This window comes from Sander lucioperca, chromosome 4 (genome assembly GCF_008315115.2).
Source record: "Sander lucioperca isolate FBNREF2018 chromosome 4, SLUC_FBN_1.2, whole genome shotgun sequence".
In the NCBI taxonomy this organism is placed as follows: Eukaryota; Metazoa; Chordata; class Actinopteri; order Perciformes; family Percidae; genus Sander; species Sander lucioperca.
In genome coordinates, this window is record NC_050176.1 from 30,330,965 (window position 1) to 30,355,611 (window position 24,647).

At 38.8% G+C, this 24,647-nt stretch overlaps 2 protein-coding genes across 4 annotated transcripts; both read right to left on the reverse strand.

Annotated features, from left to right (window-relative positions):
- Positions 1 to 4,295: 4,295 nt before the first annotated feature.
- On the reverse strand, positions 4,296 to 12,174 carry LOC116034278 (glutelin-2-like). 3 transcript variants are annotated; one of them, XM_031276884.2, is made up of 5 exons: positions 12,059 to 12,174; positions 11,895 to 11,968; positions 11,712 to 11,768; positions 11,551 to 11,610; positions 4,296 to 4,458 (listed from the first exon to the last, which is right to left on the reverse strand). In XM_031276884.2, the coding sequence occupies exons 2-5, from the start codon at positions 11,949 to 11,951 to the stop codon at positions 4,303 to 4,305; spliced, it is 330 nt and encodes a 109-aa protein (XP_031132744.1). In that variant the 5' UTR covers positions 11,952 to 11,968; positions 12,059 to 12,174; the 3' UTR covers positions 4,296 to 4,302. The 3 variants fall into 3 exon arrangements, with proteins under 3 accessions (XP_031132744.1, XP_031132747.1, XP_031132746.1); XM_031276887.2 differs by lacking the exons at positions 11,551 to 11,610; positions 11,712 to 11,768; positions 11,895 to 11,968 and adding exons at positions 4,581 to 4,649; positions 4,774 to 4,847 and having other exon boundaries at positions 4,296 to 4,479; positions 12,059 to 12,123; XM_031276886.1 differs by lacking the exons at positions 11,551 to 11,610; positions 11,712 to 11,768; positions 11,895 to 11,968; positions 12,059 to 12,174 and adding exons at positions 4,581 to 4,649; positions 4,774 to 4,847; positions 4,939 to 5,037 and having other exon boundaries at positions 4,296 to 4,479.
- A 6,344-nt stretch (positions 12,175 to 18,518) lies between these two features.
- LOC116034224 (probable serine/threonine-protein kinase DDB_G0278521) lies at positions 18,519 to 19,275 on the reverse strand. The gene is made up of 4 exons (XM_031276792.2): positions 19,135 to 19,275; positions 18,957 to 19,022; positions 18,808 to 18,849; positions 18,519 to 18,666 (listed from the first exon to the last, which is right to left on the reverse strand). The coding sequence occupies exons 1-4, from the start codon at positions 19,273 to 19,275 to the stop codon at positions 18,532 to 18,534; spliced, it is 384 nt and encodes a 127-aa protein (XP_031132652.2). The 3' UTR covers positions 18,519 to 18,531.
- Between the last annotated feature and the right edge of the window lie 5,372 nt (positions 19,276 to 24,647).

The following is a 24,647-nucleotide window of genomic DNA, read 5'->3' on the forward strand; positions in this document are numbered from 1 at the left end:
TGGGTAACATTATAGCTGGTAGCTAGCTAGGTTGACAGGAAGTGCTTTTCAATTAAAATTAGCCTGATTACATTGATTTGAATTAACTCAATATTCTCTCTATTTGGGATTAGATAAATATAATGCTTATGTTTTATTTAACTACAATGGTTGGATTTTATTCCAAACATTTTTATTTGAAATTGAATTAAATATTTGCCTCAAAATCAAAAACACAATCATATTGAATATATTTTACCTAATACATTAATTCAAATCTATATGACCACAGAATCATTTCTTACAGTGTGGTTTGTAAATTAAAATATTTTTTTATTCTGGTAAGATAACTGTTGTTACTAAAAATGTTTTGTCAGATTCCAACAAAGTGTATTTTATCTTTCTCCCACTTTTTGTACAACTAGATATTCTTAGAAATAAAGACCAAGAGGAAATGAACAGCTTTGGTTCTTTATTGCTTTCATTTCTATTGAACCAGCAAGTTATTTAATCAGAGCATGATTACATCATGGTTTTGCAGTTGCAGTATTTTGTTGAGTCAAGTCCTTGAGGTACTTCAGGATCATGAGCACATCAGTAACACGGGCCAAGGATGGGGCGTTGTTGTTGTTGTTGTTGTTGTTGGTCTGTACGGGGGGGAAATCAAAAAGGTGTACAAGAATGATATATACATTTAAATTTTATCTCTATTTTTCTTTCCATAGTTGATTAGAAAATGGCAGTTTAATTGTGTGATTTACATCATATCCAAACTAAATACTGACCTCCTCATTTGAGCGCTTCACAATGACATGGGTAGGTTTAGCCTTTAAAAATAAGCACAATCATTAAACTCTAAACGTTTTAGAATAAACACAGACTTCCACAGTTCGTCCTTGTTGTAAATTTTGGTAGAGTTTACAGACAGACTTACCAAAGAGCTGGAGACGAGCGCAATCACCACAACAAGAGCAACGGCCTTTATTCCAAATGCCTTCATCTAAAAAAAAAAAAAAAAAAAAATCCAATTGTCACATGAAAATCACTGATGAATGCAAAGATCCCATCTTGGCCATGTTTTTAGTGTTACTTCATGTAGAATCTGTCCTTACCTTTCTGAATGTTTCACTCTTTGATTCATTAACGTAAGTGCAGAACCAGTCTTCAGTGTTGGCATATACAGTTTCTTTCAGCCGATCACAGATGTTATGAGAGCACCTCATGAAAACAAACTTTTTTTTTGTTACCGGCATGCTGCCATTTCAACTAATTAAAAGCAATAAATCATCTAGACAGCCACACACCTATCAAATGCATTCCAGAGAAAGAAGGTGAATGGTAGTTCCCAAAAGTTAATCTAAGTAGAAGAAGACATACTTTATTAACCCTGCACGAAGAAATTACATTTGTACACTCTGTTGGTGTTACACATTACACATATTACACACAGGCCAAGAGTGAAGTCAACAATAAAGGTAAAAACAGGACCTTGTACATACACAAATGGAGAGATGTCAGATTAAAACCCATTAAAGGCACAGTTGGGGGTTCGGTAGGTTGACCAAATGTCCTGTTTTGTCCGGACATGTCCACTTTTTACGTACTGTCTGGGGCATCCGGGGGGGGGGGTTTATAAATTCATGAAAATATCCGGTTTTCACTGTTTTTCATGGGACCATTAAGCGTGTACTTAAATTGACTGGCGCTTTGCACACAATACTACGGTACTTTGTTGCGTGACGTAATTCCTGAGAGGCTGCCTTGTGTGCGGCTCTGCGACACGCACATACACAGGGAGCAGAGCAGCATTGCACACAAAATGCCGAAGCATAAGTGCAGCTTCACAATTGAACTGAACTGAACTGCAAAAAAAATGTCCCACGTGCCGTCCCGGTCGGGACATTTGGGAGGCGGAGTGCACCGTGTGCAAAACTGGCACATATGTTTCAGTGTCTAATAAACGTGCTGGAGATCTCAAAGCTTACGTGGACACTGAAAAACATGGCATTTCATACTGTGAAACACCACAACAGCTACAGGTCCATGGATTGTACCAGACTCTGATATCGCTAACAGGTTTAGTAGTGCTCGCACTAAGACCGAAGCCATTGTCAATGGTGTTATTGTGCCCCACTCTGTTGAAGTCACTCATGAAGCTCTCAAAGAAATCCAGTACTGTGGTGTTTATACAGACGGGAGTAACCACGGAGAAGTGAAAATATTCCCAATCATTTTCCAGTATTTTGACTGGAAGAAGGGTGGTGTGCAAACAAAATTGATTGAGGTTAAAGACACACCTAATAAGACAGCATTACCATCGCAAAATAGCTCACTGAAACACTGGCAAAAAACAATTTGTCTGAAAAATGTATTGCATTTACTGGTGACAATTGCAACACAAATTTTGGAGGAATCCGACGTGATGAAGCAGGAAAGAATGTGTTTGCAAATTTGAAGAGGTTGCTGCAAAACAAGACTCTGATCGGTGTGGGTTGCCCAGCACACATATTGAATAATTGTGCTCATCATGGGGCAAAAGCCAACCATAGTACTCAAGAAGTATTTTGAAAACAACTTCGCTGAGATCTACCTCTGGCAAATGCACTCACTCATGTCTATGTTTCACACCCACATTCAAGAAATGGAACAGGAGAACATGACCATTATGGAGGTGAAGAAAACATTGAACAATATCCACACCATTCTTCTTCAACGCAAGAGCAACAACTTCATGTCCCTTAAAGTTAAGGGACTACTGGCACAAAAGCGCAAAGATGGACTTGGTAAGGGCTGTGACCAGTTCTGTGCTGATTGATGTGCAAGGCCTGTATGGAGAAGTGGATGACTCCCATGGAAGAGTTCTCATCATTCATGTGGATGGATCTGAGTGAGCCACCAAACTGGAATCATGTGGAGGCCTGCATCAAGTACCTTGGAGAGAAGGGGGTGGCAGTTGATGGTGTCAAGTGTTTTGACCAGGTCACCAATCTGAAGAAATTCACAGAAAGGTGCAACAGTGATGAGTTCACTGGCCTGCAGGTGCATCAGAAATGGACCAAATATTTTGAGAAGGTAAAAAGCATTGCATGTACTGGACTGAGCAGACAGAGCAGATTGAAATATCGCTTTCTACATGTTTATGCCTGTCTATACAGGTGAGTGCATTGACTTTTTACTCACAAAGGTTTTATTGTAGCCTACTTACAGTAACGAGACTAGCGTGAGTTGATCTGCCCCAGCGGCCATTGGCTATCTTCTTTGTATCGTTCACAGTCAGGTACTGCGTGTTTTAATGCACACACATCTCGGCTCAGCTGTGTGTGTGGAGCGCAGGCATCTACAGATTCCCGGCATGTGAATAGAGATGCAAATACAGGGGGCTGGGTTTGTGCTCTACCTGTGTAATGTTACCTGCTGTAAATGCTTGAAATGCTAAATAACAGAACACATTTTTTCCTCTTTACATTTTCTGAATCTGTGATTATTCTGCGGGCCAGACTAAAAGCTTTGGCTTGGACGATCACTGCACTACACCATCACCAACCAATAGTTGGAAGTGGAAGTGTGTGTGTGTATGTGTGGCTGTGTGTGTATGTTTGTTTGGGTGTGTGTGTGGCTCAGACTGCTAAAACGATAAAAAAAAAAAACTACAAGTCATATCGCATAACTGAGCGCACTGACTGAAACTAGACAAAAATACCTACGTTTTGATGTATAAATGCTGCTAAATGCTGAATCAGCATTCCCACTAAATAGATATTGATTTACACTTTTACGCATGACTAATGACTGAAGAAAGTCAACTTCGCCTCCCACAAATTATGTAATGCTGTTAAATGGTTAATAAGATGCAACTTGCTCTAAACATAATGTAATGTGAACCATGTATCTGGTGGCTCATTCTGACCACAGTCCTCACAACAGTCAGACAGACACTCAAATGTGTTGGGAAACAGTGAAGGTGTTGGAACTTTGTCTATCTATCTATCTATCTATCTATCTATCTATCTATCTATCTATCAAAAAAGTTTGATTATACAGAACTTTTTACACAGCTTCATCAATGTTCCTTACACATATGAATTGTAAGAAAAACAAACATCCTGTATTTGGTCCATGTTTTCTATATGGGGTTTATTTTTCAGCTACTACAGAGAATAAAGTGATTTTGATCCACATGTTTAATTGAACCTAGTGTAAGACAACATCATTTAAATTTGAAAAGAGAAAGAAACAGTTGTTGTGAAAAGCTGACACAAAAGCTGATGTCAAAATTCATTCACTTATTGATCTCTAGCGAAATTCCAAATTTTACTTAGTAGTTTATTGGAAGAAGGCAAGTATGTTCTTGATCCACTGTGGGATAGGCACCGTAGGTGGCGTAACCACTGGAGGAGGATTAACCACCGGAGGAGGCATAACCACTGGAGGAGGATTAACCACCTGAGGAGGCATAACCACCGGAGGTGGCATAACCACCTGAGGTGGCCGGTATATACGCTTAAAGAGAAACAGAAACATTTGTTATCAAATATGCATCATACAAATTGAAATTCGGATGAGTTGAATGTTGGGCTGTAGAGGTTTGAGAAAGCACTCACCTCATTGGAATTTGAGCCAGAGTTTGAGCCGGAGTGTGACCGAGCAAGTCGTTTGTGCTCCATATCCGTCTGTAGAAAATCCATAATAGCAGGATTGATATTGTCTACATTATACTATTACAATAATAATAATATTGATATCACCATATAAGAACACTGGTATTGATATTGAGTATGAGAATGTTACACTTACAGGATGAGCCAGAGCGAAGCTCAGGAGGCATCCAAGCACAAATACTACCTTCAGCATGGTTACAGTGATCACACCTGTTGAAAAGGAAATATTAAAGATGTACTCAGATGGACAGCTTTTCATAATATCAGGAAAAATCACAATTTTCACAATTCATATAATTACGTTTAAGTCTTCACAACTTCAGCAGATTGTCTCGCAGACGGTCGAGGAGGTTGTTAGTGTTGCTCTGAATGTGGAGCTTTTCTTATATATAGTTACTGGAATGGATGTCATCTCATTAGCATAAAGTATTGTTGGGAAACAGCAAATATTAGGAAATCTGCCATTTCTACATTTCAAGGTGTGGCTAATCCTCCACCAGGTCTCTCATGCCAACCTGATCTTACAAAATTCCGTGAAATGAACACGGCCCCTTAACTCAAAGTCTGTGTCAGTTTCACAGAATCGCAAAACATCCAGTAATGGGCCCACGGAAGAATTCCGTGAAATGAACATGCATCGTCGAAAATTCCGTGATGTGCTCACGGAATAATTACGTTAAATAAACACGGCCCCTTAAGTTAAGGAAAAGGTCATGGGTGGGCTTACCGGCAATTTCCACTGGATGCGGAACGTCTCCGGAACGTCGACGGAGTCATTAGGTTTCCATTAAAGTCAATGTGTGTATTTCCACTGACTGCAGAACGTCTGCGTCCCTACTCCGTCCCAGTTCCGTCAGTCCGCAGCCCTCCGGAGCAGATACGCAGAGCTTCTATTTTTGACGGACGACGGAGAGCTTCGCAGCAATTCAGCACAATTCAGATTGTGCGGGACAGGAAGTCGAGCACAGAAACAAAATAAAACACCCGGTTACTTTTCAAAATAAAATACACCGTGCTCACAGCAGGTCATATTTCCCTGCACTACATCTTGAAAACACAGCACAGAGTTGTTTCCTCTCTACTCCTCTGGATTGAAACAAACTGTTGTTGGTTTTGTGGTTCTGTTTATAGAAACTACATCCTGTTATATCGCGCGAACATACATGAATTCGCGAGATGTTGTGGTCGGCTGGCCGCAGCCGTTACGCAACAAATCTGGACCTGGTGGGTATTGACGGACGGCGGAGCACGCAGCCGTTTCGCAGTGGAGCCAGTCCGCAGACATTCCGCATCCTGTGGAAATCCACGGTTACGGTTCCGTGACACGCGGGAAAAACGGGACGGTTGGGTTCAGGAAAAGGTCGTGGGTGGGCTTACGGTTCCGTGACACACGGGAAGAACGGGACGGAAAAGAAGAAAGCGACTTTCCGAAACTTGACACGCGGGACACGAACCCCGGTATCCTGGGTGAATGTCCTGTGTTTGACCCAACCAACCTCCTTACGTGGAATTCCGGCGTTACATAGTACTCGCTACCGTAGTCACTCTTAATACTACGTCATCTTCTCATTGACTTTACATTGGCATTCTTTTCCGTGGTGGCCACACAGATTTTTCACACATTCCGTGCCACCACCACGTCATGCGCTGTTAACAATTCGTGATCATTTCACGGAATTCTGTGCGACCAGGCTGCTCTTACAAATGTGACCAAGTATCTCAATGAGATTACCTGTATAATTAAAGGTTAAATAAAAATGAATAAGCTTATTGCTGTTTGACATTACTTTACCAAACATATGTATTTTTCAAAAGGTCTGTCTGAAGAAATTTATTAGTTTGAGACTTTTGGAAAGTTGGAAAACAAAAAAATCCCCAAAATTACTGTATCGCATTGCTATCTCTTTAACCAAATCACACATTTTAGGCTATTCTGTGTTTTTCCTTTTGATAACTAATGTAATAGTTTTGTTCTGTCAGAATAAAGTAGTGTGGTGTTAAATAAGCACAATGCTCAAATGCTTTTGAAAAATAAAAACAATGAAAGAATGAAATTGGAGGTCTATGTCTTGATCATTTATTTATTTTTTTAGTAATGCTGTTATTTTGAGTCACTCGAGAAATAAATGCTGAACATGAGAAACAGTTAACATATCTTGAATTCAGCTTTTCTCTCTTTGCTAGTTTGTTGCCTCATTTTCCTGCTGGAGGAGGAGGAGTATTAAGACTTGCCAACAGAAAATGTTGTCACGGTTTGGTTAGGAAATTTGGTCTGAAGAGCTGCAGGTGCACTTTTTAAAGAAATGATTATGCCTTTAGTCATCCAATCAGCTGTCAAAGGTGTTTCAATTTTGTATTTGTCTCAAAAGTGTGAAATGTGATAGGGGCTAAAGCAAAACGAATCAGGTAAAAATCTGAATAACACATCATTGACAAGCAGCTCATAAAATGATCATCTTGGCAACAGGTTTTATCATGTGTCGTTTCTTGACAGGCTGCATGTTTAGTAATGCAGGAGCCCCACAATGTCTGCAGACATATATGAAGATACTGTCACGGTGCAGGCTTGGACCCAAGTGCAGGAAGGCGAGGAGTGTGCAGCATATAGCTGCTATATATGTATATATATATATATATAAAAATGTACTTTATTTTCATTACAATAAATAAATTATCACTGATGGCAATTTGCATTCTGATTTGTTTACTACGTCCCCGCTGTCAAACATAGGCTAATTGGATGATACAGATGTTGCCAGCTTTAAAGGGCATATTTTCTGTCTCAGCAAAAGCCAACCATAGTACTCAAGAAGTATTTTGAAAACGACTTCGCTGAGATCTACCTCTGGCAAATGCACTCACTCATGTCTGTCTGTGTTCCACACCCGCATTCAAGAAATGGAACAGGAGAACATGTCCATTATGGAGGTGAAGAAAATATTGAACAATGTCCACACCATTCATCTTCAACGCAAGAGCAACAACTTCATGTCCCTTAAAGTTAAGGGACTACTGGCACAAAAGCGCAAAGATGGACTTGGTAAGGGCTGTGACCAGTTCTGTGCTGATATGCAAGGCCTGTACAGTGCATGTCTGGAGTATCTGGAGAAGTGGATGACCCCCAGAGTCATCCACTTTGAACATTCATGTGGATGGATCTGAGTGAGCCACCAAACTGGAATCATGTGGAGGCCTGCATCAAGTACCTTGGAGAGAAGGGGGTGGCAGTTGATGATGTCAAGTGTTTTGACGAGGTCACCAATCTGAAGAAATTCACAGAAAGGTGCAACAGTGATGAGGAGTTCAGTGGCCTGCAGGTGCATCAGAAGTGGACCAAATATTTTGAGAAGGCAAAAAGCATTGCATGTTACTCAGAGCTACTGAAGATTGCACAGTTTGTCTTTGCACTTCCCTCTCACAATGCAAATGTTACGAGAGGGTTTTCTCACTGATGCAGAGCCAATGGACCAAGGAGAGGAACCAGCTGTCTGTTGAGTCACTGAAGGGGATTATATTAGTGCAATACAATTTCAAAGACACTTCTTGCAAAGACTTTTATGGTTATTTGTTGAGCAACCGAAACCTGCTGTGAAAGATCAGCTCTACAGCAAAATATGGATGAGCAGACAAAGAGGATGAAGAAGAAAAGCAGGATGAAGAAGACAACTAAAGATTAAAAGTATAGATCCTTTTTGTTTGTGAAGTTAGTGTCTTTGTGAGACTGTGACTGACTTCTTACATTGAAAAGGAATTAAGAGATATTTTGTTGAAGCTGAACTTTCTAACACAGAAGAGGTCATATTTAGAGCATTATTTCATATTATTTATTTGAAAAGAGAGCTATTATTTTGTTAAAGGTTGTTACAACTTTTTTTTTTTATAATTTTATTTTATTACAGAAGTTATTTTTGTACCATTGAGGCATAATAAAGCATGTTCATTAATCCCTGAGAAGCCTGTCTGAATTTGTGTCTCGAGGCGGGGCCAAGTGTCCTCTTTTTTGGAAATCAAAATATGGTCACCCTAGGGTTCAGTGTCTTGCTCAAGGGAAACCAAGCTCCAGCTACCAGTCCACAGTCCATACTTGGTCCATAACGGTACTTGAACCAGCGACCCCGTTTGCCAAGCCAGGTCCCTACAGACTGAGCTGCTGCCACCCCCAGATTGATTAAATGATGAAAACGTCAACAGGCATGCAACTAATATTTAAGTACATATTCACTTTTACAGACTACATTACAAAAGATACAGTGCACAGTAGAGAAGGGAGATGCAGTATTAATATTGTATGATGTGACACTACATTATGAAACTTTTCCTGGAGTGAAAAACTGCACTTTAATTCAGTGATCCAGTTAAATTGTTGTTTAATTGTTAAAATGCATTAAGCATTTGAATTCAAATCTAAATAAACAATTTGTCAAAATGTCTTCAAATTCAGTCAAAATCACACAGCAACAGTATGAAATAAAATTTAAATGTAAAATGGATGCATTAATTACCTGTTGGTATCAGCAATTATCATGATAACAAATACTTAATAATTATTATTATAAAAATAGCTGTGATATTAAATTATCATTATCCTTATAATAATAATAATGCTAATTATAAATACAATAACAATAATGATAATAACTGTAATTATAATTGTGTAATTGATGGTTAGGGCTTTATGTTTAATATACTTAACACGGATGTATTCATAATTTCTTTCAGTGTTTGTTTCTGTGTGAGTCATCTTCGTAGCATTCAGTTATGAAGTTAGAGGGAGGGGTTTTATTTCGGCCAGCTCACCGTTGCACATTTTGGGATTTGGTGGGAATTTTACAAAATGCGTAAGACTTCCGTCTCTATTGCTATTTTTATTTTTGTTATTTTTGTTTAACTTCAGTGTATATTAATCTATCATTCTGTACCAAACACAAATTGTTTTTCCAGGTCAAGTACATCAGACCCAGCTTATGGCCCCACAAAGGCCTAGGCCCAGACTCCACTGACGTCCATAGAAATGTCTGCTGTACTTTGTTACTAGCTGCGACAGCAACACATTGTTTTCACCTTGTGAGTGTGTATGTATGTCATCATGGCAAAATGTGATCCCGGAGAAACCTACTGCTGTAGTGATAACTACCACCGAGGCGGATATGAGTACTTGGGTGTTTACATATCTGTCTGTCTGTCTGCGGACTGATTTTGTCACCGTGGCAGCGCCCCAACCATGCAAGATGCAGTCACAAAACTTTAGAGGTGTGTAGTTGAGATCAACATGAAGGCAGAGTTCAAAGATGGGTGTGGACCGACCAAGAATGCCGGCAGCAGTGGGGTAGAAAGTAAAAAAGGGGCCATTGGCCCTCCCACTTTAAACCCCCAACAGTGTCAAAGTTGACAGCTATAGTAAAGTGACGGATACTGAAGTATTAATTGGCTCATCTGAAAAACACAGGCACGTTTTTTTTTTTTTTTTGTATTATTATTATACTGTATAGCTTATTAATTGATGCTTCAAAATCAAGAGTGAAGTCAACAATAAAGGTAAAATCCAGAGTCCAGGAAATTTGTTGGACTGCAGGTGTACTTTTTGAAGAAAAGATTATGCCTTCAGTCATCCAATCAGCTGTCAAAGGTGTTTTGATTTTATATTTGTCTCAAAAGTGTGAGATGTGATGAAATGATGCACTAGGGGATAATCCTAAGAATGAGTTGTCTACTGTCCATGCAAGACTTACAACTAATCTCATAGCTGTTGGGAAACAATGAAGTGGTGTTCACTGGACATGATTCATGTACAGCTTTATTTTGTTTGTGCATGCTTCCTAAATAATTGACATCACATTTTAAATATACTTAAGTAAAAATGGTATATCCAATTTACACTGCAGGATTATTATCTGGAGAAACCGGGCGCCCGATAGCTCAGTTGGTAGAGCGGGCGCCCATATAAAAAGGTTTACTCCTCGATGCAGCAGGCCCGGGTTTGACTCCGACCTGCGGCCCTATGCTGCATGTCATTCCCCCTCTCTCTCCCCTTTCATGTCATCAGCTGTCCTGTCAAATAAAGGCCTAAAAATGCCCAAAATATAATCTTAATAAAAATGATCTGGAGAAACCAAATAAAAGGACAAAGGTAGCACTTAGAGTTCAGATATCTCCAGGCCAGAGATTACTTTAATAAAGAAATGAAATAGAGGATAGTGAACCTAAATTGCTCAATAAATGTTTTAATGAATTAAAAGTTAATGATAACAATCATCTATTCAACTGATGCAATTATTTAAAGCGAGCTGCAATCCATAAATAGATATTGATTTACACTTTTACGCATGCCTAATAACTGAAGAAAGTCAACTTTGCCTCCCACAAATTATGTAATTCTGTTAAATGGTCATTAAGTTCAACTTGCTCTAAACATAATGTAATGTGAACCATGTATCTGGTGGCTCATTCTGATCACAGTCCTCACAACAGTCAGACAGACATTCAAATGTGTTGGGAAACAGTGAAGGTGTTGAAAATGTGTCTATCTATCTATCTATCTATTGAAAAAGTTTGATTATACAGAACTTTTTACACAGCTTCATCAATGTTCCTTACACATATGAATTGTAAGAAAAACAAACATACTGTATTTGGTCCATGTTTTCCATATGGGGTTTATTTTTCAGCTACTACAGAGAATAAAGTGATTTTGATCCACATGTTTAATTGAACCTAGTGTAAGACAACATCATTTAAATTTGAAAAGAGAAAGAAACAGTTGTCATGAAAAGCTGACACAAAACAAAGCTGATGTCAAAATTCATTCACTTATTGATCTCTAGCGAAATTCCAGATTTTACTTAGTAGTTTATTGGAAGAGGGCAAGTAAGGGCCTGAGCCACCATGGGATATTCAACGTAGGCGGGCTAGTCACCGTAGGTGGCATAATCACCTGAGGAGGCATATACACCGGAGGACGTGGCCGGTATATACGCTTAAAGAGAAACAGAAACATTTGTTGTCAAATATACATCATACAAATTGAGATTCAGATGAGTTGAATGTTGAGTTGTAGAGGTTTGAGAAAGCACTCACCTCATTGGAGTTTGAGTCGGAGTTTGACCGAGCAAGTCGTTTGTGCTCCATATCCGTCTGTAGAAAATCCACAATAGCAGTTTGATATTGCCTACATTATACTATTACAATTACAACAATAATAATGATATCACCATATAAGAACACTGGTATTGATACTGAATATGAGAATGTTACACTTACAGACTGAGCCAGAGCGTAGCTCAGGAGGCATCCAAGCACAAATACTACCTTCAGCATGGTTACAGTGATCACACCTGTTGAAAAGGAAATATTAAAGATGTGCTCAGATGGACAGCTTTTCAAAATAACAAGAAAATCACAGTTTTCACAATTCATATAATTACCTTCAAGTCTTCACAACTTCAGCAGATTGTCTCGCAGACGGTCAAGGAGGTTGTTAGTGTTGCTCTGAACGTGGAGCTTTTCTTATATACAGTTACTGGAATGGATGTCATCTCATTAGCATACAGTATTGTTGGGAAACAGCAAATATTAGGAAATCTGCCATTTCCACATTTCAAGATGTGGCTAATCCTCCACCAGGTCTCTCTTGCAAATGTGACCAATTGTCTCAATGAGATTACCTGTATAAATAAAAGTTAAATAAAAATGAATAAGATTATTGCTGTTTGGCATAACTTTAGACAACACCAAACATATATATTTTTTAAAAGGTCTTTCTGAATGCATTTATTAGTTTGTGACTCTTGGAAAGTGGGTAAACAGAAAAAAATCCCCAAAACTACTGTATCGCAGAGCTATCTCTTCAACCAAATCACACATTGTAGGCTTTTCTATATTTATCAGAATAAAGTAGTGTGGTGTTAAATAAGCACAATGCTCAAATGCTTTTGAAAAATAAAAACAACGGAAGAATAAAATTGGAGGTCTATGTCTTGTTTATTTATCTTTTTAGTAATGATGTTATTTCAATCAGGAGAGACTTCGTTGCAGATATGCAAACATTTATTACTAACAATTAACCAAACAAGTACAAACAATTATTTGGAGATTAGACTCCATTGTAAAGGGGATCTATACAACTAATGTTTAGGAAAACCAAACACATCCCCCAAAACTTGAAAAGAATTTGTTCTTTTGTGTTAAATAATCAGTGAATAATCAGTGTAACAAAGACATTGAGCATTGACATTGAACAAACCCCAAAAGACATGAGAAGAATACGACATTGCAAAAGAAAACCTCGGCGATTCAGGCCGGAACAAACAAAACTCGGCGATTCAGGCCGGAACAAACAAAACTCGTCGATTCAGGCCGGAACAAAACGAAATCTCGTCAATTCAGGCCAGAACAAAACAAAATCTCGGCAATTCAGGCCGGAACAAACAAAACTCGGCAATTCAGGCCGGAACAAAACAAAACTCTGCAATCCAGGCAGGAACAACCACAGACCTCTGCAGTTACAACGGCACCTGTAATTACAAAACAACCACATATCAGCAATTCAGGCCGGAACAAACAAAACTTCTGCAGATCTAAAACAAAAAATACATATCAGCAATTCAGGCTGAACACGAAATCTCAGCAATCCAGGCAGGAACAACCACAGACCTCTGCAGTTACAAAGGCACCTGTAATTATAAGGGCAATACACATCAGCAATTCAGGCTGAACATAACACAAAACATTGGGAATTCAGGCAGGAACAAACACAGAACCTGTAGTTATGATAGATGCAAAATAAAATCTAAATTGATGAAAACAGTTATAACAATACATCAGTACCATTGAGAACACCACCCATCCATTACACCACCACCAGTTATATGCAATCTTACCACAATCAAGGTTTAAGAGATCTCTGGTTATTGATGATGTCTTCTACATCAGAGCAAATATATGAAGAGTACACAGAGGAAGCCCACCATCCAAGTTGTTGTAGGGAAGTACTGTAGACCCCTCGACTAGCAGCAGTAGTAGCAGCCCCTATCTAAATGAATGACTCGTAAAACGCTTTGGTGAAATGTTCGCTTTGATAAGGACTAGTTCCAAATGCTGTTTAAACCAACATTTTGACATAGGGAAATCTCCAGGAATACAAATAAGGGTGACAGGGTACTACTCTGTAAGATAGATACTCAATCATATCTTTAAATGGCAAAACTGTGTGTCAGTGCGGGCAACATTGATTGAACTAGCGCATCCACATTAAGAAAGCTGAACACAAAACCAAACCTCGGCAATTCAGGCCGGAACAAACACAGAACCTCTGCAGACTTTATACTTTAATACTTAAAGTACATTAGAAACGGGTACTGTTACTAAAGGGTTATCATAGTACTTTTACTAAAATAAATATATGCCTGGTTATTTTACTGAGATGCAGTACTACATCCACCACTGTCAAGAGATCAATACACCACAACCAGTTATATGCACGCTTACCTGGATTATGCCTAAAAGATCTCTGGGTTGCGAAGACGTCACGAATGTAAGAGGAATAAACAGAGGAAGACCATGTGCCGGGTTGTTGCAGGGACGTACATGAAATTCCTTGATTTCCCGCATTAGTAGCTGCCCCTATTCTGAATGAATGACCCGACTAAACTGAGTAAAGAAAACTAAATGATGCTAAACCGAAATACACCCGGAAAACTTCTAGTATGAGCATAAGCAATGAGTGGTTAATCTTAGATTAAAAGCAATGAAAAGAAGCAGTGTCTGAGACTTAGGTTAGTGTTGTAAGGAGTACAACTTAATGAGGTCAAATGTCATGAGTTAGCTGCGTACAAGGTCAGTGATAACATCACTTAATGCACTGCATAAATGAAGTTACAATAGAGAATTTACCCATCCTGCGAGAAAAACAGGTTAAACATGCTGCAATAAGAAGCTATTTAAACGTGCATAATATGAAGTATAGCTGGCCGTGCTGCAACGATATCGTGTAAAACATGCTCATAATGAGACATTGATATGAGGAGCCGAAACACCCACTGCCCAGCTGATCAGTTAAAGAGAATAGAGACAACGTATTAGAAGTCTCCCTGACAGAATTTACGCTGAGCTACATTTTGAGTCACTCAAGAAATAAATGCTGAACATGAGAAACAGTTAACATATCTTGAATTCAGCTTTTCTCTCTTTCCTAGTTTGTTGCCTCATTTTCCTGCTGGAGGAGGAGGAGTATTAAGACTTGCCAACAGAAATTGTTGTCACGGCTTGGTTAGGTTGATAGCTGGAGTAAAGTGAGAGGTACTGACGTAATAATTAGCACATCTGGGGAACACAGTAAAAAACATGTATTTTATAGCTTAATAATTTATGCTTCAAAGTCAAGAGCGAAGTCAACAATGAAGGTAAAATACAGATTCCAGGAAATTTGGTCTGAAGAGCTGTAGGTGCACTTTTTACAGAAAAGATTATGCCTTTAGTCATCCAATCAGCTGTCAAAGGTGTTTCAATTTTGTATTTGTCTCAAAAGTGTGAAATGTGATAGGGGCTAAAGCAAAATGAATCAGGTAAAAATCTGAATAACACATCATTGACAAGCAGCTCATAAAATGATCATCTTGGCAACAGGTTTTATCATGTGTCGTTTCCTGACAGGCTGCATGTTTAGTAATGCAGGAGCCCCACAATGTTTGCAGATATATATGAAGATACTGTCACGGTGCAGGTTTGGACCCAAGTGCAGGAAGGTGAGGAGTGTGCAGCAGTTTGAAATAATAATAATTTAATGAGAACACTAAGAGACTTACAAACACGTAAGCTGAGCAGGGGCCCGTTTCAGAAAGCAGGTTTAGTGAAAACTCTGAGTTTGTTAACCCTGAGATGAGGGAAACTCTGGGCTTTCTGTTTCAGAAAGAGAGGTAACTTCACCTCAGAGTCAGTAACTATGGTATCTGAGCCTGTGAACCTAACCTGGTCGGGAGCAGGTTTTCTTCAAGAAACCTTGAGTTTCTCTCAGTCTCCTCCCTCTGACACAACACTCTTTCATTTCTCATAATTCTTCAGTCTGTATCAGCACATTTTAGCGCAGTTTGTTATCGTCATGAATCAAATAAATTGTGTTGTTTTTTTTCTAAAAACATGGCATTTCCTTTTGTGGACGATCCCGTTGATGAAGAAGCTGCTTTACTTCGCAAGATGATATTGAAGCCCCGACAATTTAATTTTCAGATAACTTCCTATTTGAGCAGTATCGTTTTTCGTTTTATGCAGCCTATGCTACATAACCTTATCTGTCCTCATATCACTAACGTCACCCATCTTGGGTCATTTCTTTTGAAAACGGTAATTTTCTTTATAACATTGGTGATGCGGAGCATTTTAGTAAAGCCACTGTAGCGCCGTCAGAAGAGTGAGACTCGCTCTGAAACGTGTTTCAAATGTTTTTGTAGCGTTCCCTGGACACAAACCAGTAAGAGCCATTAAAAAGGAGTTCCACAGTATTGCAGGTGAATGATTGCCTGAATGCCAGCCGAACTTAGCCCCGCCCACAACATTCGAGTTCGGGAAGTTCACATTCTGACTAGAATGTGAGTATGACAATGTCAGGCTAGGTGAATGATGTAAACACTTTGAAATAAAGATTATGAATTATAATTCTGTTAATGATGGTGCTGCAGCCTCAGTGGGATTAGTAGGCGTAGTACTTTTTCACCTGCAGTATTGCACCTAAATGAAATAGATTATAGGCTAAATACCATTTCACCAGTAATATTAGGCTATACTTATTAAATATGATACACTACAATGGAATATTTACTCTAGCAGCAATTTTCTCCCACGCAAATTCTCTCTCCTCTGCAGCAGCCGCTGTGTTGTTTTTTTTTTAACTTGCTGTATGTGCGCATGAGTATTTCTGCCGACCCGTTTGTTTGTGGTTGTTGCCAAGGTGAATCGTAGTATCATGGTTCCATTCATGCTGCCTTTTTATTGTTGTGGTGCGCGCACGTGAACCTACTCTGAGTTGATTGAACCAACTCATATCAGCTGTTCTGAATCCGAAAACTCAGAGTTTCCCATCTCATGGTAAATCAACTCAGACATCAGGGTTAGACTCCTCTTCCTGAAACGGGCCCCTGGTGAGTAAATCCAGAAAAACTGGAACTTGGAAGGAACGGGTAAAAATCCAGGAGCACAAAAACACAGTAACTCGCAGGACGGAACATTTCACAAAAGACAGAAGATGAATGACAAATGACAATCAACCAGCAACAGACACAGAAAGCACAGAGACTAAATACACAGGATAACGAGGTAACAAGGGACAGGTGACACAAGGCTGGGGAACAGGTGAAAGACATCAGGGCGGAGCAAACAATCACAAAGGCGGGAAAACCAAAAGACAGGAAGTAAAACAAGACAACACATAGGGGAACAGAGAGAATACGAAATAAAACAGGAAATAGAAAACCAAACAGAAAACATGAAACCAACTAAACACAGAAACTTGACACTGGACGAGACGTGACAGCTACATCTAGGAAAATGATTGCCTTTTCAGTCATTATGCACAGCCAAGCTTTGCACAAAATAACTGGACTACAAATTTAATTATTGTGGAAATCCCAAAGATTACAAATGTTATGTCACATGAAATTACTGGGCAATTTGTATAAAAGTATGCAGAAGACATCTACAATTTCCCATTTGGTATAATTAAATAACACTGGTTAACACTGAAATCTGGTTAAAGTTCCTAAAATATGTTAGAAGGAGTTGGTAATTTGTTTTTAAACGTGTTGTTTTTGTACCGTATTTTCCAGAGATCTGTTCTCTTCCTCATAAAAAACAATGTGCATGTTGCCTTTCAGTCTCTCTTTTTTGTTTAGAACAATTTGACTTTCTCTAAGTTTCCCTTTTCTGTTCACCTATTATGGGCACACCTGTTTGTGCAACTACCCATGTCTTTAGTCCTTTATTTCAATCACTGTTGCTCCTGGTGTTAATAATTGTGTGTCTCTATGAGAAAATTGCTTATTACTTAACTCATATGACGAACAGGTGACAAAATGCAGCTTCACACTGCCTATGAGGTTGCTTTGAAATAAGATCACAGAGAAAATGGCTCTGTTAAAGTTCTTTTGCAAAAGCAACCCATACAAATTCAAATGATTGTGTTTTCATCCCTGGTGTGATATGGAGATCAAGAAAACCCAACAAATTGCAGTACAACACCAGAAACAGCTGCTGACACAGTTTAGAAAAGCATCATAAAGCAGGGGACAGACTTGGTTAATACTGTGTTACTGTGTTAAACTGTCACAGAGAGTATCAATGCATCACGTTGAACTATGAACAAATATGTAAATGTGTGATTTAAGCATTGCACATGTAATCCATGAAATCAAACAAAACTAAAACGGTCATTTTAGGGCATTTTTATGTTTTTCTTCTCATTGAATTTCCAGGTAGAATCTCACAGGGTCAGACACACGCATGAGTCGTTACTGTATTTCACTTTTGTGAAAAGTATTCCCTGTTGTGGGGTTGCTATGGCAATTCTTGTCTATGCTTGAACACTATGTGATAGCAGTAACTTTTAACAGTTACTTGGTGGCAGTATTGTTTCCTTCATGAAGCTATGGGGAGCAGACCAACATGCACACAGTTACAGAATACCAAAACATGGTTTGTAAATTAACATATGTTTTTTATTCTGGTAAGATAACTGTTGTTACTAAAAATGTTTTGTCAGATTCCAACAAAGTGTATTTTATCTTTCTCCCACTTTTTGTACAACTAGATATTCTTAGAAATAAAGACCAAGAGGAAATGAACAGCTTTGGTTCTTTATTGCTTTCATTTCTATTGAACCAGCAAGTTATTTAATCAGAGCATGATTACATCATGGTTTTGCAGTTGCAGTATTTTGTTGAGTCAAGTCCTTGAGGTACTTCAGGATCATGAGCACATCAGTAACACGGGCCAAGGATGGGGCGTTGTTGTTGTTGTTGTTGTTGTTGTTGTTGTTGTTGTTGGTCTGTACGGGGGGGAAATCAAAAAGGTGTACAAGAATGATATATACATTTAAATTTTATCTCTATTTTTCTTTCCATAGTTGATTAGAAAATGGCAGTTTAAATGTGTGATTTACATCATTATATCCAAACTAAATACTGACCTCCTCATTTGAGCGCTTCACAATGACATGGGTAGGTTTAGCCTTTAAAAATAAGCACAATCATTAAACTCTAAACGTTTTAGAATAAACACAGACTTCCACAGTTCGTCCTTGTTGTAAATTTTGGTAGAGTTTACAGACAGACTTACCAAAGAGCTGGAGACGAGCGCAATCACCACAACAAGAGCAACGGCCTTTATTCCAAATGCCTTCATCTAAAAAAAAAAAAAAAAAAAAATCCAATTGTCACATGAAAATCACTGATGAATGCAAAGATCCCATCTTGGCCATGTTTTTAGTGTTACTTCATGTAGAATCTGTCCTTACCTTTCTGAATGTTTCACTCTTTGATTCATTAACGTAAGTGCAGAACCAGTCTTCAGTGTTGGCATATAAAGTTTCTTTCAGCCGATCACAGATGTTATGAGAGCACCTCATGAAAACAAACTTTTTTTTTGTTACCGGCATGCCGCCATTTCAACTAATTAAAAGCAATAAATCATCTAGACAGCCACACACCTATCAAATGCATTCCAGAGAAAGGTGAATGGTAGTTCCGAATAGTTAATCTAAGTAGAAGAAGACATATTTTATTGACCCTGCACGAAGAAATTACATTTGTACACTCTGTTGGTGTTACACATTACACATAATACACACAGGCCTAGAGTGAAGTCAACAATAAAGGTAAAAACAAGACCTTGTACATACACAAATGGAGAGATGTCAGATTAAAACCCATTAAAGGCACAGTTGGGGGTTCGGTAGGTTGACCAAATGCCCTCTTTGTCCGGACATGTCCACTTTTTACGTACTGTCTGGGGCATCCAGGGGGGTTTTATAAATTCATGAAAATGTCCGGTTTTCACTGTTTTTCATGGGACCATTAAGCGTGTACTTAAATTGACTGGCGCTTTGCACACAATACTACGGTACTTTGTTGCGTGACGTAATACCTGAGAGGCTGCCTTGTGTGCGGCTCTGCGACACGCACATACACAGGGAGCAGAGCAGCATTGCACACAAAATGCCGAAGCATAAGTGCAGCTTCACAATTGAACTGCAAAAAAAAATGTCCCACGTGCCGTCCCGGTCGGGACACAGTGTCTAATAAACGTGCTGGAGATCTCAAAGCTTACATGGACACTGAAAAACATAAAAAAGCTGTGCGAGGTGAGAGTTCTTCTGCAACATTGACTGAGTTCTTTGTTAGACCTGGGAAAACAGAGGATGCTGTAAATACAGCAGAAGGTGCGATGGCATTTCATACTGTGAAACACCACAACAGCTACAGGTCCATGGATTGTACCAGACTCTGATATCGCTAACAGGTTTAGTAGTGCTCGCACTAAGACCGAAGCCATTGTCAATGGTGTTATTGTGCCCCACTCTGTTGAAGTCGCTCATGAAGCACTCAAAGAAATCCAGTACTGTGGTGTTTATACAGATGGGAGTTAACCCCGGAGCAGTGAAAATATTCCCAATCATTTTCCAGTATTTTGACTGGAAAAAGGGTGGTGTGCAAACAAAATTGATTGAGGTTAAAGACACACCTAATAACAGCATTACCATCGCAAAATAGCTCACTGAAACACTGGCAAAAAACAATTTGTCTGAAAAATGTATTGCATTTACTGGCGACAATTGCAACACAAATTTTGGAGGAATCCGACGTGATGAAGCAGGAAAGAAAGTGTTTGCAAATTTGAAGAGGTTGCTGCAGAACAAGACTCTGATCGGTGTGGGTTGCCCAGCACACATATTGAATAATTGTGCTCATCATGGGGCAAAAGCCAACTATAGTACTCAAGAAGTATTTTGAAAACAACTTCACTGAGATCTACCTCTGGCAAATGCACTCACTCATGTCTATGTTTCACACCCACATTCAAGAAATGGAACAGGAGAACATGTCCATTATGGAGGTGAAGAAAATATTGAACAATGTCCACACCATTCTTCTTCAACGCAAGAGCAACAACTTCATGTCCCTTAAAGTTAAGGGACTACTGGCACAAAAGCGCAAAGATGGACTTGGTAAGGGCTGTGACCAGTTCTGTGCTGATATGCAAGGCCTGTACAGTGCATGTCTGGAGTATCTGGAGAAGTGGATGACCCCCAGAGTCATCCACTGCTGAACATTCATGTGGATGGATCTGAGTGAGCCACCAAACTGGAATCATGTGGAGGCCTGCATCAAGTACCTTGGAGAGGGGATGGCAGTTGATGATGTCAAGTGTTTTGACGAGGTCACCAATCTGAAGAAATTCACAGAAAGGTGCAACAGTGATGAGGAGTTCAGTGGCCTGCAGGTGCATCAGAAGTGGACCAAATATTTTGAGAAGGCAAAAAGCATTGCATGTTACTCAGAGCTACTGAAGATTGCACAGTTTGTCTTTGCACTTCCCTCTCACAATGCAAATGTTACGAGAGGGTTTTCTCACTGATGCAGAGCCAGTGGATCAAGGAGAGGAACAAGCTGTCTGTTGAGTCACTGAAGGGGATTATATTAGTGCAATACAATTTCAAAGACACTTCTTGCAAAGACTTTTATGCTTATCTGTTGAGCAACCGAAAACTGCTGGGAAAGATCAGCTCTACAGCAAAATATGGATGAGCAGACAAGGAGGATGAAGAAGAAAAGCAGGATGAAGAAGACAACTAAAGATTGAAAGTATAGATCCTTTTTGTTTGTTACGTTACTATCTTTGTGAGACTGTTTTATTATTTATCTTATTACATTGAAAAGGTATTATGATATTTTGTTGAAGCTGGATTTTCTAACACAGAAGAGGTCATATTTAGAACATTATTTCATATTATTTATTCATGTATTTGAAAAGAGAGCTACTATTTTGTTACAGGTTGTTACAGATTTTATTTTATTTTATTACAGTAGTTATGTTTGTACCATTGAGGCATAATAAAGCATGTTCATTAACTGTTATGGTTTTGTACATTTTCTGTTTTTTTTTTGTATTATTATTCTGTATATTTCTGTTCCCTGTTGTGTCGTTGTATCTTGTTGTGTCAAGTCTTTGTGTTTAGTTTATTTCTTGTTTCCTGTCGTTCCTGTTTCCTGTTTTATTTTGATAGTCTGTTTTCTGTCTTGTCTTGTCTAGCTTTACTTTGTGTTTTCCCGCTGTGTGATTGTCTGATGTGCTCCACCTGTTCCCCAGCCCTGGTGTCACCTGTCTTGCGTCTTCTCGTTACCTAGTTTATTTAGCCCCTGTGTTTCCTTTGTCTGGTGTCAGATCGTTTTGTATTCCGTTGTGTCCTGTCCCTGTAAAATTGCTCCTTTTGTTTCCTGCCCGAGTTGCCGTCAGCCTGTGTTTTTCCTGTTGCTTTTGTATTTTTCTCTGAGTTTCTTTGTGTGGTTTTTCCAGCCTCTGAGCTGCCGTTTTTTGTTAACCAATAAATCCCTGAACTCAAGCCATCTCCTGCCTGCCTCTCCCTGCATTTGTGTCCACTATTCCTCACTTCTCGTAACATTAACCTCTGAGAAGCCTGTCTGAATTTGTGTCTCAAGGCGGGGCCAAGTCTCCTCTTTTTTGGAAATCAAAATATGGTCACCCTAGGGTTCGGTGTCTTGCTCAAGGGAAACCAAGCTCCAGCTACCAGTCCACAGTCCATACTTGGTCCATAATGGTACTTGAACCAGCGACCCCCCCCCCCGATTGCCAAGCCAGGTCCCTACAGACTGAGCTGCTGCCACCCCCACATTGATTAAATGATGAAAACGTCAACAGGCATGCAACTAATATGTAAGTACATATTCACTTTTACAGACTACATTACAAATGATACAGTGCACAGTAGAGAAGGGAGATGCAGTATTAATATTGTATGATGTGACACTACATTATGAAACTTTTCCTGGAGTGAAAAACTGCACTTTAATTCAGTGTTCCAGTTAAATTGTTGTTTAATTGTTGAAAAATGCATTAAGCATTTGAATTCAAATCTAAATAAACAATTTGTCAAAATGTCTTCAAATTCAGTCAAAATCACACAGCAACAGTATGAAATAAAATTTAAATGTAAAACTGATGTATTAATTACCTGTTGGTATCAGCAATTATCATGATAACAAATACTTAATAATTATTATTATAAAAATAGCTGTGATATTAAATGATCATTATACATATAATAATAATAATAATAATAATAATAATAATAATAATAATAATAATAATAATAATAATGATGCTAATAATACATACAATAACAATAATAATGATAACTGTAATTATAATTGTGTAATTTATGGTTAGGGTTAGGTGTTTACTATACTTAACACGGATGTATTCATAATTTCTTTCAGTGTTTGTTTCTGTGTGAGTCATCTTCGTAGCATTCAGTTATGAAGTCAGAGGGAGGGGTTTTATTTTGGCCAGCTCACTGTTGCACATTTTGGGATTTGGTGGGGATCTTACAAAATGCATATGACTTCCGTCTCTTTCTATTTTTGTTATTTTTGTTTAACTTCAGTGTATATTAATGTATCATTCTGTACCAAACAAATTGTTTTTCCAGGTCAAGTTCATCAGAACCAGCTTATGGCCTTCACCTTGTGAGTCTGTATGTATGTCATCATGGCAAAATGTGGTCCCGGAGAAAACATCTGCTGTAGTGACAACTACCACCGAGGCGGATATGAGTACTTGGGTGTTTACATATCTCTCTGTCTGTCTGCGGACCAATTTTGTCACCACGGCAGCGCCACAACTGTGCAAGATGCAGTCACGAAACTTTAGAGGTGTGTAGTTGAGATCAACATGAAGGCAGAGTTCAAAGATGGGTGGTGACTAACCAAGAGTGCCAGCAGCAGAGGGGTAGAAAGTAAAAAAGGGGCAATTGGCCCTCCCACTTTAAACCCCCAACAGTGTCAAGGTTTGGTTAAGTTGACAGCTATAGTAAAGTGACGGATACTGAAGCATTAATTGGCTCACCTGAAAAACACAGGAACGTTTTTTTATTATTATTATTATTATTATTATACTGTATAGCTTATTAATTGATGCTTCAAAATCAAGAGTGAAGTCAACAATAAAGGTAAAATCCAGAGTCCAGGAAATTTGGTCTGAAGAACTGCAGGTGTACTTTTTGAAGAAAAGATCATGCCTTCAGTCATCCAATCAGCTGTCAAAGGTGTTTTGATTTTATATTTGTCTCAAAAGTGTGAGATGTGATGAAATGATGCACTAGGGGATAATCCTAAGAATGAGTTGTCTACTGTCCATGCAAGACTTACAACTAATCTCATAGCTGTTGGGAAACAATGAAGTGGTGTTCACTGGACATGATTCATGTACAGCTTTATGTGTTTGTGCATGCTTCCTAAAATAATTGACATCACATTTAAAATATACTTAAGTAAAAATGGTACATCCAATTTACACTGCAGGATTATTATCTGGAGAAAGCGGGCACCCAGATAGCTCAGTTGGTAGAGCGGGCGCCCATATAAAAAGGTTTACTCCTCGACGCAGCAGGCCTGGGTTTGACTCCGACCTGTGGCCCTATGCTGCATGTCATTCCCCCTCTCTCTCCCCTTTCATGTCATCAGCTGTCCTGTCAAATAAAGGCCTAAAAATGCCCAAAATATAATCTTAAAAAAAAATCTGGAGAAACCAAGTAAAAGGACAAAGGTAGCACTTAGAGTTGAGATATCTCCAGGCCAGAGATTACTTTTATAAAGAAATGAAACAGAGGATAGTGAACCTAAATTGCTCAATAAATGTTTTTATGCATTAAAAGTTAATGATAACAATCATCAATTTAACTGATGCAATTATTAAAAGAGAGTTGCAATCAATAACTAGAAAATGCATTTC